Genomic DNA, 17,497 nt, shown 5'->3' with positions numbered 1-17,497 from the left:
ACATGATACACATTTTAACCATGAGAACATAAGTATGTTGAAAATAAAAGGAAAAGTTTTATCATGCAAACAATAGCTGAAACAAAACTGATATGGCTACATTAATATCAAGCAAAGTAGATTAAAAATATTCATAAAGATACCAAGTGACATTTTAAATTATAAACCATATCACTTCATCATGAAGATATAACAATCCTAAACTGTATGTTTCAAAGTATATAAATAACTTCTCCACCTATCATTAGTACTTTCTATCCTACTTTTCCTTTTCTTCACTGCATTTTTCACAATCTGACATTATATATTAATTTTTTTTTTTTTTTTTTTTTTTTGCTTATTCACCCACCTCTAACATAATGAAAGTACCACAAAAGCAGGGACTTACTCTATCTTGATCACACTTTATCCGCTGCAAAACTGAGTAAAATTTTTGAGTGCCTGGCACATAGAAGGCACTCAATAAATGTTTGCCGAACGAATTAATAAAACTGCTACTGGCAACTTATTTATTTAGTGCTTATTTTTAAAGTTTATATTATACATTTATTTTGTTCAGTTACGCAATTATTTAACTTAAATAATACTTACAATTCTCTGTCCACCAACATTTTGCATGAGAAGTTTAAACAAAAGGTTTGGAAAAAGTTACTGAGATGTGTTTCCACTTCATGAAACAAAGGCTCCAAAATTAAAAATCATCAAATGTGCCTCTCCATTTAGTATTTAAATATATATGTTGATTTACATGAACAAAATAATACAATTATATTAGCTTTTATGTTTATTCAACTTCACAGAAATCCAAAAATGTGTCTGAAAATTGGTTATCTATTTAAATAGCAATTGTTCATAATGGTGACATAATACTATGTGGTGGCAGAGATATGCCTAATTTAAGCAAATTCTTAAATTCCTGACATTCTTACAAGTGGACAAAAGGAAATCTTAAAAATCAAACTTACAAGTTATAAGAAGATATAGAAAGTAATTTAACTTTTAATACCTGGAATAAGTTTTACAGCCACATTTGTAATTTACATATACAGTGGAGATCACTGAAAAAGCTTCCTGTTGCACTGCAGCAAGAAATTTTATTATAATGTAGATTAAACAAATTTGCTACAGAGTGCAGCAAGATAACCTCACTGAGGAATAAGATTTTCATAATGGAACTTGTTACAGGGAGTTAAATATTTTCTTAATGTTATACAGTACATATTTTCAAAATGAACATTATCACTGAAAGTTTGCTAACAATTGTTAGCAATTAATGTTTTATACACACTTAATTTTACTGTAAAGTATGTGGCTCTCCAAATGTTACTACATGAAATGTTAAGTTTAAACATAAGATAATCCCCTAAGATGGAGACTCAAGACATCAAAACTTTGATCATTATTGCACCTATTTTTCTACAAAAAAAAAAGAAAAAGAAAAATTTACATCATAATCCACCCAAAAAAAGAACAGACAGGTCGTAAAATTACAGACTCATTGGCATTGAACATAACAAAATCTACAATGAACATTTTTTTGTGAACTGCTGTACAGCATTACAAAAATGTGCAATGAAATTTGGTTAACTATGGATCATGCAAATAAAAATCCTTCACAATCATTTTTTCGTATGTTTTATAAAATGTTCTTAATATTTCCATAAACATTTCCGGTGCAATTTAATCAATGACAAAAATACAAAGCTATTCCTTATTCTTTATGTTATAGATTTTAAAACATGCCTTTGTACTGCTGAAACAGAAATTATGTGTTTGGGAGAACCGAGCTAAGGAAACATTTCAAAACCAATGTATCTTGATCCAACCTGAGCTGCTTTGATATATGACAGCCTCTCATAATTACTGGTGTCAGTATTGTTGTAAATGAAGAATAGTTAAATATGGAGAGATTAAGACACAATTCAAAACACTTTTTAAAAAATAAATGGCTGTTTCATAAACACGAACAAATCTTTAAAAGAAAAATAATCACATCAATTGCAATATACATTGGCAAATAGTAAAATGTCATTTTCCAAAATAGTAGCTTCTTTATTATATGCCCCATCTATTATCACCAATCTTGGAAATATACCTTAAACATAATGGTGTATCATATGAAAATGTTCCACTATTCAATGTGATAAATTTAATAAGTTAGAATATGATTTTTTCCCCTCTGGTGTTAACCATGAAAAAACTTAACAGCACCTAAAATACTAAAATGAAATTAGGTAAGCATTAAGTAGTAACCTATATGTTTTGGTTCAAAATACAGTTTATACAACTGTATAAAGGATACTGCCTTAAGTAATTTATTTCTGTGTTTTGCAGATTACAATGAAGAAAAAAAAAGACCTGCTCTAAATCCAAATAAATTTCCACTTCTCCCAATCCGGACAAAGTGGAATTTCATTCAAAGTTCACAAGACTGTGACAACTACAGTAGCTGATATACTTGCATATACCACTTCTACTCTGCCCCCACACCCCAAAATCAATTTTTTGGCTCCAAAATAAAGTACAATAATAAACTCTTGATGAAAAACTATGTTATGGGGCAATCTATCATATACTATGGCTAAATATGAATTTACAGAAAAGAGCACATCCCATTTTCAGCACTTTTTTTCATAAACATGCAACTCACTATAAAATACAAAACACTTGGCTTTCAAGAACAGCTTTATAAAGACACACTGCATCAATAAAATTTTTTCTTTCTGATTAACTTTACACTGTTATGGAGAACTGGAATATTTCTAATGTGTATATATCAGGTTTTATATTATAGTGTAATTTGCATTTTCTGAACATAATGTTCAAGAGGAAATATTTATACACAATAACATTCTAGACTATTAAAAACTCATTCAAATTACAGAATTTTATTGATACAGTAGATTAATAAAAACTGAAAGGATGATAAAATGGGATAAAGAATTCAGTACATTATTTTATAACACACTCTTTAAAATTAAAATACTTTAAATCTTTCTTCTTAAAATTTTCATTGCCATGAAAGGCCAGAAAATTCTGGGACAAATCAATACTGAGGTGTAAAGTAATCCAAGAACTTCAGGACTATTTCACAATTTGCATGGTTGTCCTCCTATCAGAGGCATCATTCTGGTGTAATGGCAGACAATTTAGCACCTCTGAAGATTAAGGGTGCCCAGGAGTAAACACTAGGTAAGATACACAAAGGGAAGAGACCATTTAACTCTCCAACAAATAGTGACATCAAGAAAATGACACTAATTGTTGAAAACAAATTTTTTTCACAGTAAAATTGCAGAGAATACAAATACAAACACTGACAGATTACTGCTTAAGATCTATCCCAACAAATTCTTTTCAAATCAATAGATCCAATAAACAGTTGGGTACTGTCAGTTTAAAGCCGCAGATAAAAGCTATACAAGCACTTCAGAAGTCAGAAACATTAAAAAAAGAAAAAAGATATTTACAAGTTTCTTCTTTATGTCTACATAGCCATCGCACATTACACTTTCACAAGACTCCGCAGTCAATGTTATCATGCGTATGGCTAAAGCATGTGACCACAAATGTATGGGGTCACCAAAGTAAGGTCCAACTGTCCACTCTTCAGCAGTCCCATTTTGTGCATCAAAGGCTTTATTCAGCCTCAAGCTTGACAAAAAAAAAAAAAAGAAGGATTTTTCCAAAGCTTTCACAGGGAAAGTTATTAATTACATTTGTTCATCGCCGTTCCCTTTTAGCACTTCGCCGCCGTACCTTAAAAGGAAAGTCACCAGATGCTTAATTAAAATGGGTATATGTGCATACGATATGCAGTAATCATTTTTAACTAATCTTTATTCTCATTTGTTCCTGATTTTCTTCGCTTTCCTTTCCCTGAAACTTTTAATCCTTACTTTCTGCCCTGGCATCACATATTTAGACCTCTATAACATTTGAACCCTTACAGGCTCACAGACTTCCCCTGAACAGTGAAAGAAAAAAATTATTTTACTTTTCTAATAATTTTAAAGAGAAATGAACAGAAATCAATGTCCACAGCAAGAAAAATAACTCAAACAGATTAATCATCTTTCTACTTATGTTTCCTGTGGTAAATGAAAACACTTCACATTTATGAACTTACATTATCTTTCTGGGAAAGTAGTTACTGAGTTTGGATCTTAACAATTATCAATACAGTAAAATAACCTAAAATTCAAACATATTTACTGGCAAGCACTAATGAAAGCATAAAACCAGTTCAAAAAATGTCAATATTAACAATAGGAATATAAAAGAGGGTTTTAATTTACTATGTAGTTTTTCTCTGATGAAGACATCAATCGTTACTGACTCTTCAGCCTTACTTTGATGTTCTCCCCCAAAACCCTTTAAGAAACAAGCCAAACTAATTGGAGGCCACAATTAAGCATATTTTCCTGTGTACTTAACTCGCTTATTCACAAAAATGAATCCTGGTACAGATAGGAGTTCTGATTCCATTAAATAGGACAAACAGCAGAGACCAACCTGAGACTTGATTATAGAGCTTGGGTTTCTCAAACAAAGATGGGAGAAGAGCTTCTACTTAAATGTACTGTATTTTTTCTTAAGAGAAATATCTGAGTTGTATTAACCGGTAAAGTTATTTATTTATTACTTTAAAAGTCAAGAAGGGCCGGGTGCAGTGGCTGATGCCTGTAATCCCAGCACTTTGGAGGCCGAGGCAGGCAGATCACTTGAGGTCAAGAGTTCAAGACCAGCCTGACCAACATGGTAAAACCCTGTCTGTACTAAAAAAACAAAACCTAGTTGGGCATAGTGGCACTGGCCTGTAATCTCAGCTACTTGGGAAGCCGAGGCAGGAGAATTGCTTGAATCTGAGAGGCGGAGGTTGCACTGAGCCCAGATCATGCACCACTGTACTCCAGCCTGGGCAACACAGTGAGACGCTGTCTCAAAAACAAAAAAGTCAGGAAGTAACACATACCTACTTTTGCAAAATAAGTATGTATTACCAATTTTATGAATTATCATTCAGCTCAAACTTCAATTCCAAAGGCTGATTTTATTCTGTGTAACTAACTTCTAATTTCTATTATGAAACCCAAATAGAAATACCAAACAGAGAGTTGTAAAATATAAACAACAGTATACTTAATGGGTATCAGTGCCCTAAAATCAAGGTACAACTTAAATGCTTAAAGTGTCAATATTAGAATGCTGTACATTCAGTTCAGACTTGACATTTACATTCTCACTAAGCTACACCTATTTGCTTAGTTTTGGGTTTCCATAAAAGATGTTCTCCATTACCCAACCTGGTAGATAAAATGATGCTATAAACTAATGAGGTAAAATATACAAATACTAAACAAGTATTAAATGATCTAACCAAACATTTACTAACTCTGTTTTTATATCCCACACCACTCACAGAAACTTTGAACACATACATTTACTGTAGAAACTTCCTCCTCCTCTGTTTCTTCCTGTGGAATATCATCGACAGGAGAGCTACCCTGAAACACATCTACTTCTTCACTTGAATCATTTTCCTTAGTAGCTGCTTGTTTGGAGCGTCCTACACGGCTAGAGTAAAACACATGTAAAACACAATGAATGTTCCTATCTTTCAGTAGATTACCTCGTTAGAAGAAATGCTTCAAGCATTTCATCAATTGTCCTATCATGTTTACCCTCAGTTACTTTATGAGACAAGAACATTTCTTTAATATTCTGAATCCTAAACCAGCATTTAATCATAGAATGTTACATATTATCTACCAAGTAACAACAAAAAAAGTGACTGAGAACATACCATAACCTAAAGTCTGCTTTTCCTTTCATCTTTCCTAACGCAGTAAAAGGCATCTACGTCTACTGAGCTGCTCAAAGCAGAAAGGAATTCTGCTTTGAATATAGTGCACCTGTCTTTGTCTGGCCTTATAGATTCTTACAGAGATCTCAAATCCATTCACTTCTCTCCACATCTCCATTGCTACCACCTAATTCAAACCATTCCCATCTCTTGCCTCTTCTCTTTACAAAGTTATCTTTTAAAAGTACAAGAACAGATGATGTTACTGTCACTACAGAGCTCCCTACTGAGCTGAGAATAATTTTGTAAACCTCCTTAACACAGTATGTAAGGAAGAGTAGATGGTCTTTGCCTACCTGTCCATTCTCATCTCTTTCTGCTCCTCAACTCCCCACAACTAAAATCCAACAAGCCCTTGCCTTCCTTTAGCTTTCTGATTTTGCCAAGATTTTTTTTCACTTCAGAAACTTCAAATACAGTGTTCATGCCACCTGTTCTCTGCCTGTCTAGCCCCTACTATTCTCAAGATATCAACTCATTGTTACTTTTAAAGAAAAAACTTCCTCACTCCATTAGATGGTGGAAGAACCACGAGCCCATGAGAACAAGAACCATATCTGTTTTGTGTCCCCAGCACCTAGTACTCTCTGAAACACAGGTGGCATCAAAAAATATAGAATAGAACCATCTAATCAAATGGATCCCTCCTGATATTTATTTTTTAAAATTAGAAACATAACTTATCACTTCTATAAGCAATCCAAAATATGTATTTTTTTAACTCATGCTCAAACCAAACAATTTTTTTACTTGGTTTGGTTTTTCAAGATTAATGAAACTATAGAAATTACATGAAACATAATGACAATCTTTTTCAATTTCACTGAGGTCAGAACAAGAAAAAGAAACAAATCCTAACATATGTTAGTATACCAGCTCTAGAAAGAGCTTCCCAGTGAAAGGAAGATAGGCTTCCAAGACAGACTACAGAATCTTCTTCTGTACCAAATTTTTTTTTTTTTTTAAGAAATACTTGTTTTGTTTAGAACATTCATAGGACTTGTGTAATTTTAGGAGAGCACAATAATCATTTAAACCCTGAATTTTATGATGTCCAAATATAAACAAACTAAAATTATGAGGTTTGTTATTTCCTTGTTACATCATTCATGTGTATTTTATTAAATAAAGGATTCCTTAAGAATTCTTTGTTTAGAAATAGTGATTTGGTTGAATTCACACACATTTATAAAGCTGCCACAAAAATATACTTACCTTTACTTTTAACCTGATAGAAAAATTACATGGAAGATGGCATGAAGTACTGGCTAGACACCCAGGCAACTTTTCCTCTTCCTGTGGAATACACAGGAATAGGAAAATCTCTAAGATAATTGAGTATTTAACGACAGTACGTTGGCAACTCTGAAAAGTCAAGCCACTGAAGTAATTATGTATGGGTGGGATTACTCTCAGAAAAAGTGTGCTAAATTTCCGACTAATAGAAGACATGCTACTCTATTTCCACTCACATAACTGAGGAGAAAAAAATACTGTCAAATCTACAAATTATAGCACTGATACTCTGGTGACACTAAAATTTGGGGTACAGATTGTTACTGTACCTCTCTTATAAATGTGTTTGTGTGAACATCTAAAACGATATACATGTTGATGTAGATAAACGAACTGGGTTAGAAAACAAACAAAACCAAGATATCAAACACTTGAGACCAACGTGATAATTTCTATGGATATAATTTTTTAAAAATGATACCTGTTACTTTCCTACTACAAGTTCAAAGAAAAAAAGCAGAAGCATAAGACCTGTTTTCCTTTTTTTAAAGGAAAAGGTGCTAATGAGAAACATTAAAAAAAAAAAATTGTAGTGTGGAATGACAAGGCAACCTGGTCAATGTGTGGTGATTATTTAAAAATACCTTATAATTTCTTTAGATATCATAAAGTCTGTAAAGGAAATAATATATTATTTGGTATTCATTTATAAAGATTTGCCTACACCTGTAAAAATGTACAAGATAGTTTATTGAGATATCAATCACTAAAGTAAGTTTATAAAAATTTTATCTTACCTAGTGTAATGGGGCTAAATATATGGAATTTAAACACAGCAATATGTATGTTTACAAATTTAGGAACTTTTGCAAAATAATCTGAAATTGGTTTGAAATGTAATATTTACAACTTACACATTTTTTTTTGGTTGTGATGGTGATGGCGTTTTTGATGGTCTTCCTCGTCCTTTCTGTGGTGTGGACTGTGTGGATTCAATTGCACTAGATTCAGGAGATTCTGCTCTGCTTTGGGGAAGACCCAAATGTGGATAGCATCAAATTATGATTTACAATACACTAACGAAACAGATGCAGTTTAGAGTTACACATGCTTACCTCTGCTGTGCTCTCCTTGACACTCGGTGCTGTTTGCTTTTGGACTTCTGTTCTGTATTTCCACTTTGTCTTTCTTCTTCTTCCTCCTCCTCTGGTGCTGGAGGTCCAGATTTTTTTTTGCTTCCTTTTTTAGAAGTTTTCATTGTTGGCTCTTCTTTTGGTGTACCTCCACCAAGAGGTTTTGGTGGTCGGCCTCTCTTACCCTTTTTTGGCGGACTATTCTGTTCATCTTCATTTTCTAATATGTCTTCTTTGAGCCTCTTTTCCTCAGGCCACTGCTGTTCATCTGATTCTGAAGCCGTATGGCCTCTCTTCCGACTTCGCTGACTGCCTTTAGGTTTCTGTTCCTGTACCAACTTAGTCAAGTCATCCATACCTAATTTCTCCTCCTGTTCTGTGACTGGTGTTTTTTTCCTGCCTCTAGGTTTCTCCAATTCAGACTAGGGGAAAAAAAAAATCACAATTTATGGTTATGAAATTGTGAGTATACATATTTTGAGGAATGAAACAAAAAAATCTGTTATCTATTGTTGTCCTAAACATGTACCTAAAATATACAGCTCTTAAATACACCAGAACTGTATTTATTTGCTTTTATTATAGTTTTTAATTTTAAAAACTTATCTGGGGTAAAAGGGTACATTTGCACTCTTACTTTTAAGCTAGAGTGTCTTAAAAGGAAACCTCTCAAGATCAGTATCTTACTAAATTATACATTTTAGTGAAGAGATATCTCATTAAAAAGAGCATTATAAATTCAGTGCTTGGTCCTAAATGACAACTATACTAAAGTATCTGTTTTGACAGTCAATTTAAGTAATTCTAATTTTACCACACAGTACATAAGACATAAAATATTAACTATATAACATGCTTACAACATCATAAAAGAACTATTATTTTACAAACGGAGGTTGCAAGATACAAAAGGTAAACATATTCATCATTTATTATAAATTTTGGAAACACTTCTGAATTAGAAATACTGCTTCTCTCTAGGTATAACTAACTGATTAACAACAGAAACAACAAAAAACCAGTGGCTTTCACATTTAAAATAAAATCCTACTCTATATTCAGAGAATCTATATGTGAACCAGCGTGAATGCTGAAGAAAATCTCCAAAGACCCAAGAATAAATTTTATGTATGAACACTTATAGTACAAAGTTAATTTCCAAAAGTCTGCAGCAATTTATATTTTCAAAAATCACTGAAAAGAAAACAACAAAAACTATCGAATTATCTGTAACTTTTTCTAACTTTAAATTGAGTTTCCTGTGTGTGAACTGCCTAATTACATCCTTCGTATTGTGTCCTTTGTCAACTTTGATTACTGGGGTGTTAGTGGGTTTTCTCTATATTCTTCTATGCTTTTGTGTATGTCTCTATGCTTATTTTTAAGTGTTATTTCTTTATTATTATTATTATCATTATTTATTTTTGAGATGGAGTCTCACTCTGTCACCCAGGCTGGAGTGCAGTGGCACGATCTCTGCTCACTGCAAGCTCCGCCTCCCGGGTTCAAGCCATCCTCCTGTCTCAGCCTCCTCCCGAGTAGCTGGGACTACAGGTGTCTGCAACCACGCCTGGCTAATTTTTTATTTTATTTATTTTTTAGTAGAGACGGGGGTTTCACCGTGTTAGCCAGGATGGTCTCAATCTCCTGACCTTGTGATCCGCCCGCCTCGGCCTCCCAAAGTGCTGGGATTACAGGCGTGAGCCACCGCACCCAGCTTTTTTTTTTTTTTTTTTTTTTTTTTTGAGACAGAGTCTTGCTCTGTCACCCAGACTGGAGTGCAGTGGGGCAATCTCGGCTCACTGCAACCTCTGCCTCCCAGGTTCAAGCGATTCTCCTGCCTCAGCCTCAGGAGTAGCTGGGACTAGAGGCCATGTGCCACCATGCACGGCTAATTTTTGTATTTTTAGCAGAGACGGGGTTTCGCCACGTTGACCAAGCTGGTCTCAAACTCCTAACCTCAGGTGATCCACCTGCCTCGGCCTCCCAAAGTGCTGGGATTACAGGCGTCACTGCACCTGGCCTTTAAGTGTTATTTCTTACTTGCTTTGGACTGAACTGTGGCCCCCACCACCAAAGAAAAAAATTGTATGTTGTGTATGTTGAAGCTGTAATCCCAATGTGACAGTATTTGGAGATGGGGCCTTTGGGAGGTATTTGGTTGAGATGAGGTCATGAGGTGGGACCCTCATGATGAGATCAGTGTCCTTATAAGAGGAAAAATCAGTGAGCTTGGGTGCCTTTCTTATTCCCCCCACCCCACACCTCTCATGTGAGGACACAAGAGAAGGTGGCATCTGTAACCCAGGAAGACAGCCCTCATCAGGAACCAAATCTGCTGACACCTTGATCTTGTACTTCCAGCCTCCAGAACTGTAAGAAAACACATTTCTGTTGTTTAAGCTACCCAGTGTGTGGTATTTTATAATGGCAGCCTGAGCTGATTAAGACATTATGGTATATTGTTTTAGAATAGAATGTGAGATGAGATTCTAAACTGGATTTTCCACTCCCAAAGACACATCCAACCATTTCAGAATCAATGATTTGTGGTGCTTCCTTTATTTTGTATGTTTTGAACAAGAAGAATATTTATGGACTATCATAACAGAAGCACAGTATTTTACTAATTCTGTATCTGGTAGGGCTGAACCTACCTTTATTTCTCCTCCTTTTATATTTATTTATTCCTCCACACAGACTTGAAACAAAACCATGCTGGAATTTCGCAATTATATATTCAGTTGGAAAAAACTTTCATCCTTTTTTATTCCTTTTTCCTATATAAAACATGGCCTGTCTTCTCTCTCTTCAAGTCCTCCCTATCTCAGTTTTGAGATTTTCTACATATAGGTACTCCCTATTTCTTTTTAAGGTATATTTAAATCTATGAATCTGTCAATCAATCAATCTAAGTTTGCTGTTGCAGTGGTTCTTGTGATGAAGAAAATAATCCCTTTTCCCCTAAATGTACATCTGATACAAAACAAAATTATCAGAGTAATGTTAGTTACAAACATAAATATATACATAGGTAGGGATAGATTTTCAATTGCTTCTTTTATTTTTCTAAGATTACAAAAATAACAATTGGTCAAACATTCTAGAGCAATTTTAAAAAACAGTGCTGACAGCAGGTTGCTTGTTTTGTTCCTGATTTTTAAAAAGAATGCTTCAAGTATTTTGCCTTTAGGAAGAATGGCATTGACTACTGATTTAAAATAGACAAAACTTATAGCACGTTAAAGATGTATCCTTCTGGTACTAGTTTACTAAAAGTTCCTATTTGTCAAGAACGGATTTTAAGTTTTATTTTTGTCCTCTTGGCATGATCTGAAATTATTTTGTTTTTGGTTTTCCCTTTGGTTTATTTAATATACTATTATAGTAAAAGATTTGGTAACATTAAGCTATCCTTACATTCTAAGGAGAGGGGAAGAGCTATACATGACTGGATTTAGTTTGTTTTATTTATTTAGAGTTTTGTGCACAAATTAAAAATTACCTGTTGTTACTCAAAGATGACAAGGTAAAAGAAATGTTAAATTAGAACTAAATTTAAAACATCACTTCTTATTTTAATTACTACAATTCTTTTTGATGTCCAAAGATCTAAAAAGGTAGATGATTTCCTTTATGCTTTGGAAAAGGTTGGTGGTAAAAAGAAAACCCAATGTCTACTTTCTTGAGAATACTAATCTAGTTTCCTAAAGCACCACTACTGCTCATTTCTTTTTCATTTTGCATTGCACTGTTTTAAGAACAGAGGTAGTATAAAATTGAGGTTAGAAGCAAAAGATAGGGAAAATATGTTATTTATAAAGCTACATATTTAAATACAAACGTATATGAAAAATAATTCCTTTGCTGTGAAATTTCAATGAGAAGCTGGTAACAAGCAAATGAGACCGTGCTCTTTCATTATAATCTACTGGTCTTTAAATTCAACTTGTCTCATAATGCTCATCTCTCTGAGAGCACTTCAGTCAAAACTAGCTTATTAATAAGATTCTTCTAGCACCTCTAAAACTGAAGCTAACGTTATACATCATCCATGCCACAACAAATAGCAAAAGGCCTCCATTACAATCATACTAATAGATCTCAAGAGCTCAAAAATTCAAAACAGTTCTATGAAAAATAGACTTTGTTCTGTACTATCCCAAAAGGTAAAAGCAGATGCAAAATTTATAGGATAACAGAATATTAAGAATTAATAAAAACCATGTTTCCCAACTTTTGGAGGATGGGAACACCAAGGTATAAGTGTAGTACACTATAGGTGTGGGTATGAATGGCCTAGTTGACTTTTCCAACAAATGAAATATATCATGAGCTCTCTGCTTAAAGCATTTTCAACGTGGTGACCAGCTCTCATTAATAATAAAGGAATTTCTGCAGTAAGTGAGAACTAAGAAGACATAATACCTTTTCCAATTCAAGGATTTTCTTCTGTAAATCCAGATAACAAGATTGTTTTCAAGCTAAGTGATCAATTATTAATTTTGCTCATGTGAAAATTTTAAACAGCCAATAAACATCATAACTTACAGTATACATAGTTAGAATTCAGTAAAATTTTAGAATAATTCTTTCACGGCCGGGCAGTATGGCTCAAGCCTGTAATCCCAGCACTTTGGGAGGCCAAAGCAGGCAGATCACCTGACATCAGGCGTTTGAGACCAACCTGGCCAACATGGTGAAAACCCGCCTTTAAAAAATACAAAAATTGGCCACACATGCTGGCACATGCCTGTGGTCCCAGCTACCCAGGAGGGTGATGCAAGAGAATCACCTGAACCTGGGAAGCGGAGGTTGCAGTGAGCCCAGATCGCGCCACTGCACTCCAGCCTGGGCGACAAAGTGAGACTGTGTCTCAAAAAACAAAACAAAACAAAATAAAAGAGAATAATTCTTTCTAAATGGAAATAAACACTCTGCCAAAATAAGTTATTGGAGAAACATGAAGATAAACTTCTTGGCATGTGTAATGTTGGACCCGTGGAAGACAAGATGGGCAGTAATATTTTAGAGAAAGTAAAAGTAATCATTTCTTGGTTAACCTCTCACCTCTCTTAATCATGCAGATTCAAACATTTTAACTTTTATTATTATGATAACCATAATCAAAAGTTGTAACAATGAAACCGCAGCAACAATTCATTTGGGCTAAGTCACTTACTCTGATAAAGCTTACCAGCTAAGTATCCATAATTTATATACAGATAAGAAAACTGATTCTGATAGCCTAATTAGTTATTAAAGAAATGATCTGAAGCTGAACTGTAAAGTCAAAACGAACCCAGTTAAGTCCACTGAGTTGTGTTAGAAGACATAACTGTATTTTGTGTCTATGCTAAAACTTTAGCAAATTTGTCTTAAAATAACACAAACTGTCTATCATACAAGTTATGATTTTATCATTTCTATTAAGATTAAAAAACTGAACAAGGACTTGACGAGAATTATAGCATCTTCTACCTCTAACAGCAGCTTATTTAGTAAAAGGCTCAAGAAATAAATTAAATGAAAGAAGCTTTAAGGATCCTCGTTCCATTCCCCTTCTCTAAGGCTACGTCTAAATATCCTATGTTAACAAAAACAACAACAACAAAACCCCAAGCAAATGAGGAAAACAAAACAATACAAAAACCAAGCAGTTGAGTACGCAACTGGCAAGTCTAATACCAAAAATCTGAACAATTGAGATTACTTATCACATTGATAAGAAGCACAGATTCTATATACTTAAATTACATAGAGGATAATTATAAACTCAGGTTTGTGGTTAAAGCCACTAAAATAAAATAAAATGTAAATTTGATAGTCATGTCAACTGGTTTCGGTGTAAACATTACTAAGTAAAATTATCATTAATATTATTATAAAATCAATGCAAATATCTCACCCTTACAAGATCAGAGTCGTCTCTCTTGTCGCTTTTTTTCCCCGGCAAAGGTGAGGACATTGTGTAATCTTCATTTTCACTGTGATCCATTTCAGAACTATCAAGCCTTTTAATAGAGACATTTGTAATTGTTATTACAATCAAATAACCTTACAAGCTTTTTCTGTTCCTAGTGTAGCTTTACGGATTTATGGAAAAAATTTCATTCTTTTCAAAAATGAATCAGCTTCATTCTACCATATTTGGTACCAACTCAACAAGCAATGAAGCTCATTTAATTTAATATAGTGAGAAAATTTTAAAAATCAAAAATTTAAATCTAGTATTTTTCTAAGTCTTTTTAAAACCTAAATTCTATTTTGGGGTCAGATCATAGAACCAATTAAAACTTTTCTTGTTGGCAGGTTAGCTTGGTCTACACTGCAACCTGCCCTGGTTCCTTACCCTATTCTATTTTTTCTTCTCTCTGTAGCATTTAACACTCTCTAACACACTATAATTATTATATTACTTATTGACTGCATTCCCCTGTTAGAATATAAGCATGAATCTTACGTCAATCAATTTTACTTATCAATGTATGCCAAGCACTTAAATTAGTGCCAGGCACAGAGTAGGCATTCATATAAAGGTCCAGGCTTCTGTCCTGGGTGGTCTCATCTTTATCTAGTTTTTAAAACTATTTATACATTGTTGAACTCTAACTCTCAATCTCTGGTCCAGCTACGCTGAGTTCTAAACTCACATATCCAGCTGTCTACTCAACACTTCACTTGAAATTCTAATGGGCACCTGATCTTTAATGTAGCCAAAATAGTTATTTGAACACTCTTCTTATTCCCACTTCCCCAAAACACACACATACAAGCAGAGCCTGTTCTTCCTCAAGGCTTCTATATCTCAGTAAACGGTACCACCATCTCTCCAGTTACTCAGGTAAAAAGCCCAGGATACACCCTTAAATCCTCCCTTTCCCTAACTGTTCACATCTAATCCATCAGAAAGATCATCTGCATCTATCTAACATCAAAATAAATCTGTGGGTGGTCTAAAGGTAGTGAGTTATTCTCAACTGATTGTTCATAGTTAGTTACACATCAAACTCCTTGTTTTAACTCACTCCTCCCTTCTCACTACTGCATTTGACTACTCTTAAAAAAAAATCTGAAATTTGACTATTTACCATCTTCTTCCCTCCCTGCCATAGATTATGATTCACTGACTCCTAACTGGTTTTTCTACCTCAATTCTAGCTCCTCTATAGTACATTCTGCACAAATCATCAGGGCAATTTTTTTTTTTAAACCACAAATTAGATTGCTAGACTCCCTGGCAAATCTTTCAGTTGCACTTAAAATCAAATCCAAACTCCTTACCATGGTTCACAAAGTCCAAACATAATCAGGCTACCTCTCAACTTCCTCTCATAATTTTCCCCTCATTCCTACTCTCCAACCAAACAGGTTTCTCAAATATACCTACTTCATTCCCCTGGAAACAGTCCCACTAAACAGATGGAATTTGGAAGACAAAAAATAACAAAACAGATTGGTCAAACGTTGAAAGAAAGTTTAAAGAAAACTATATTGAAAAAGTATAAATTAGGATACTTTTGTGTTGAATAACAAACGGATGATAAGGAGAGGGTGAAATTATACTTGTCTTGAAAGCAAACAAGGGAAGCCAATTAAGATCTCTGAGCAATGAAATAACATCACAACAGTAGTATTTTTAAACGATTATCTAGCAGTGATACAACATACACAGTTGAGAGGAATAAGGAAGTAAATTAGTCAAATACAACAATAATTAAAGAAAGAAAATGAACTAAATGATGACAGTAAAAAGAGAAGTACAAAACATTGCACAGAAAAAAGTTAGCAAAACTTAGCAACTGCACAAATATAGAGGGGGGGAGAGTCAAACACAATTTCGAGGCTTTCTGCCTAGGTGAATTAGATCATCTTTGACTATAATGAGGAATTCAAGGAGAAAAACCAGTAATTTAGAAAAATGAGTTGATGGAAATGTTTCTGGTCATGTTAATATGAGGCCACTTGACAGAAAATGTCCAACTGATATAACTAAAGGGTCACTTAGGTATTTAGCCACTAACATGCATTAATACAGGAATCTAGAACAAACAAAAGCTATAAATGCAATTTATTTTATTTCTATCATACTATATATCATTCAACAATTTATTCATTATAAGAAATTTGGTAAGATTTTATAGAATGTCACCTACCTTCTTTACTGATTGGTTATCAACAATGAAAAAGACAGTACAGTCTTTTAATAATAACTTGGCAAAAATCAATAAATAGTGGCAGTTTAGCCCTATACAATGCTCTGTGCTAACAAATCGTGCCCTAAGCACTTATGCTAAAACCAGTGAAAGGATGAATTAATTTTCCTTTTATTTTTCTCAAAGAATCATTTTAAAAACTCTTCTTTAATGAGCAAAGGACGTGAACAGACACTTCTCAAAAGAAGACAAATGGCCAACCATTAAAAAATGCTCATCATCACTAATCATCACAGAAATGCAAATCAAAACTACGAGATACCATCTCACATCAGTCAGAATGGCTATTACTAAAAAGTCAAAAAACAGATGCTGGTGAGGCTGCAGAGAAAACAGAACGCTTATACGTTGTTGGTGGGAATGTGAATTAGTTCAGCCACTGTGGAAAACAGTTTGGAGATTTCTCAAAGAACCTAAAACAGAACTACCATTTGATCCAGCAATCCCATTACTGGTTATATACCCAAACGCAAATAGATCATTACACCAAAAAGGCACATGCACTCATCTGTTTAATGTGGCACTACTCACAATATCAAAGATATGGAATCAACCTAGGTACCCATCAATAATGGACTGGATTAAAAAAATGGAATTCATATATACCATGGAATACTACGCAGCCATAAAAAGGATGAAATCATGTACTTCACAGCAAGGAGGCCATAGTCCTGAGCAAATTAACACAGGAATAGCAAACCAAATACTGCATGTTCTCACTTATAAATGGGAGGGAACATCGAACACACATGGGCATACACATGGAAACAACAGACAATGCGGACTCCTGGGGGAGCTGGAGAAAGGAGGATGTGAGCTGAAAACTACCTATTGGGTACTATACTCACTACCTGGATGCAATATACCCATGTAACAAACCTGCACATGTACCCTCTGTATCTAAAATAAAAGTTGAATTTTAAAAAACCGAAAAAGCAAAAACACACTTTTAAAACAAACAAAAAAGTTTATACATGTACATGGTACTATACAAATACATTCAAATGATACCAGAAAGTATAAAATAACCTCCCTTTCTATACTAG

At 34.0% G+C, this 17,497-nt stretch overlaps 1 protein-coding gene across 14 annotated transcripts in view; it reads right to left on the bottom strand.

Moving 5' to 3' along the window:
- Positions 1-2,869: 2,869 nt before the first annotated feature.
- Positions 2,870-17,497, bottom strand: part of PDS5B (PDS5 cohesin associated factor B) — a 189,614-nt gene continuing 174,986 nt past the window's right edge. For 4 of the 14 annotated variants that reach the window (XM_055244893.2, XM_063619276.1, XM_063619277.1 and 1 more), the window contains 5 exons: positions 14,144-14,249; positions 8,218-8,657; positions 8,017-8,127; positions 5,442-5,577; positions 2,870-3,759 (listed from right to left, as the gene is read on the bottom strand). In XM_055244893.2, the coding sequence (XP_055100868.1) occupies positions 3,724-3,759; positions 5,442-5,577; positions 8,017-8,127; positions 8,218-8,657; positions 14,144-14,249 (829 nt within the window). In that variant the 3' untranslated portion in view covers positions 2,870-3,723. The remainder of the gene's footprint in view (positions 3,760-5,441; positions 5,578-8,016; positions 8,128-8,217; positions 8,658-14,143; positions 14,250-17,497) is intronic. The other 10 variants (XM_055244896.2, XM_063619280.1, XM_063619279.1 and 7 more) reach the window with 5 other exon arrangements.

The sequence above is a fragment of the Symphalangus syndactylus genome, chromosome 15, assembly GCF_028878055.3.
Source record: "Symphalangus syndactylus isolate Jambi chromosome 15, NHGRI_mSymSyn1-v2.1_pri, whole genome shotgun sequence".
Lineage (NCBI taxonomy): Eukaryota > Metazoa > Chordata > Mammalia > Primates > Hylobatidae > Symphalangus > Symphalangus syndactylus.
Note: the sequence above shows the minus strand (reverse complement) of the source record. Positions and strands in the feature narration are given on the sequence as shown.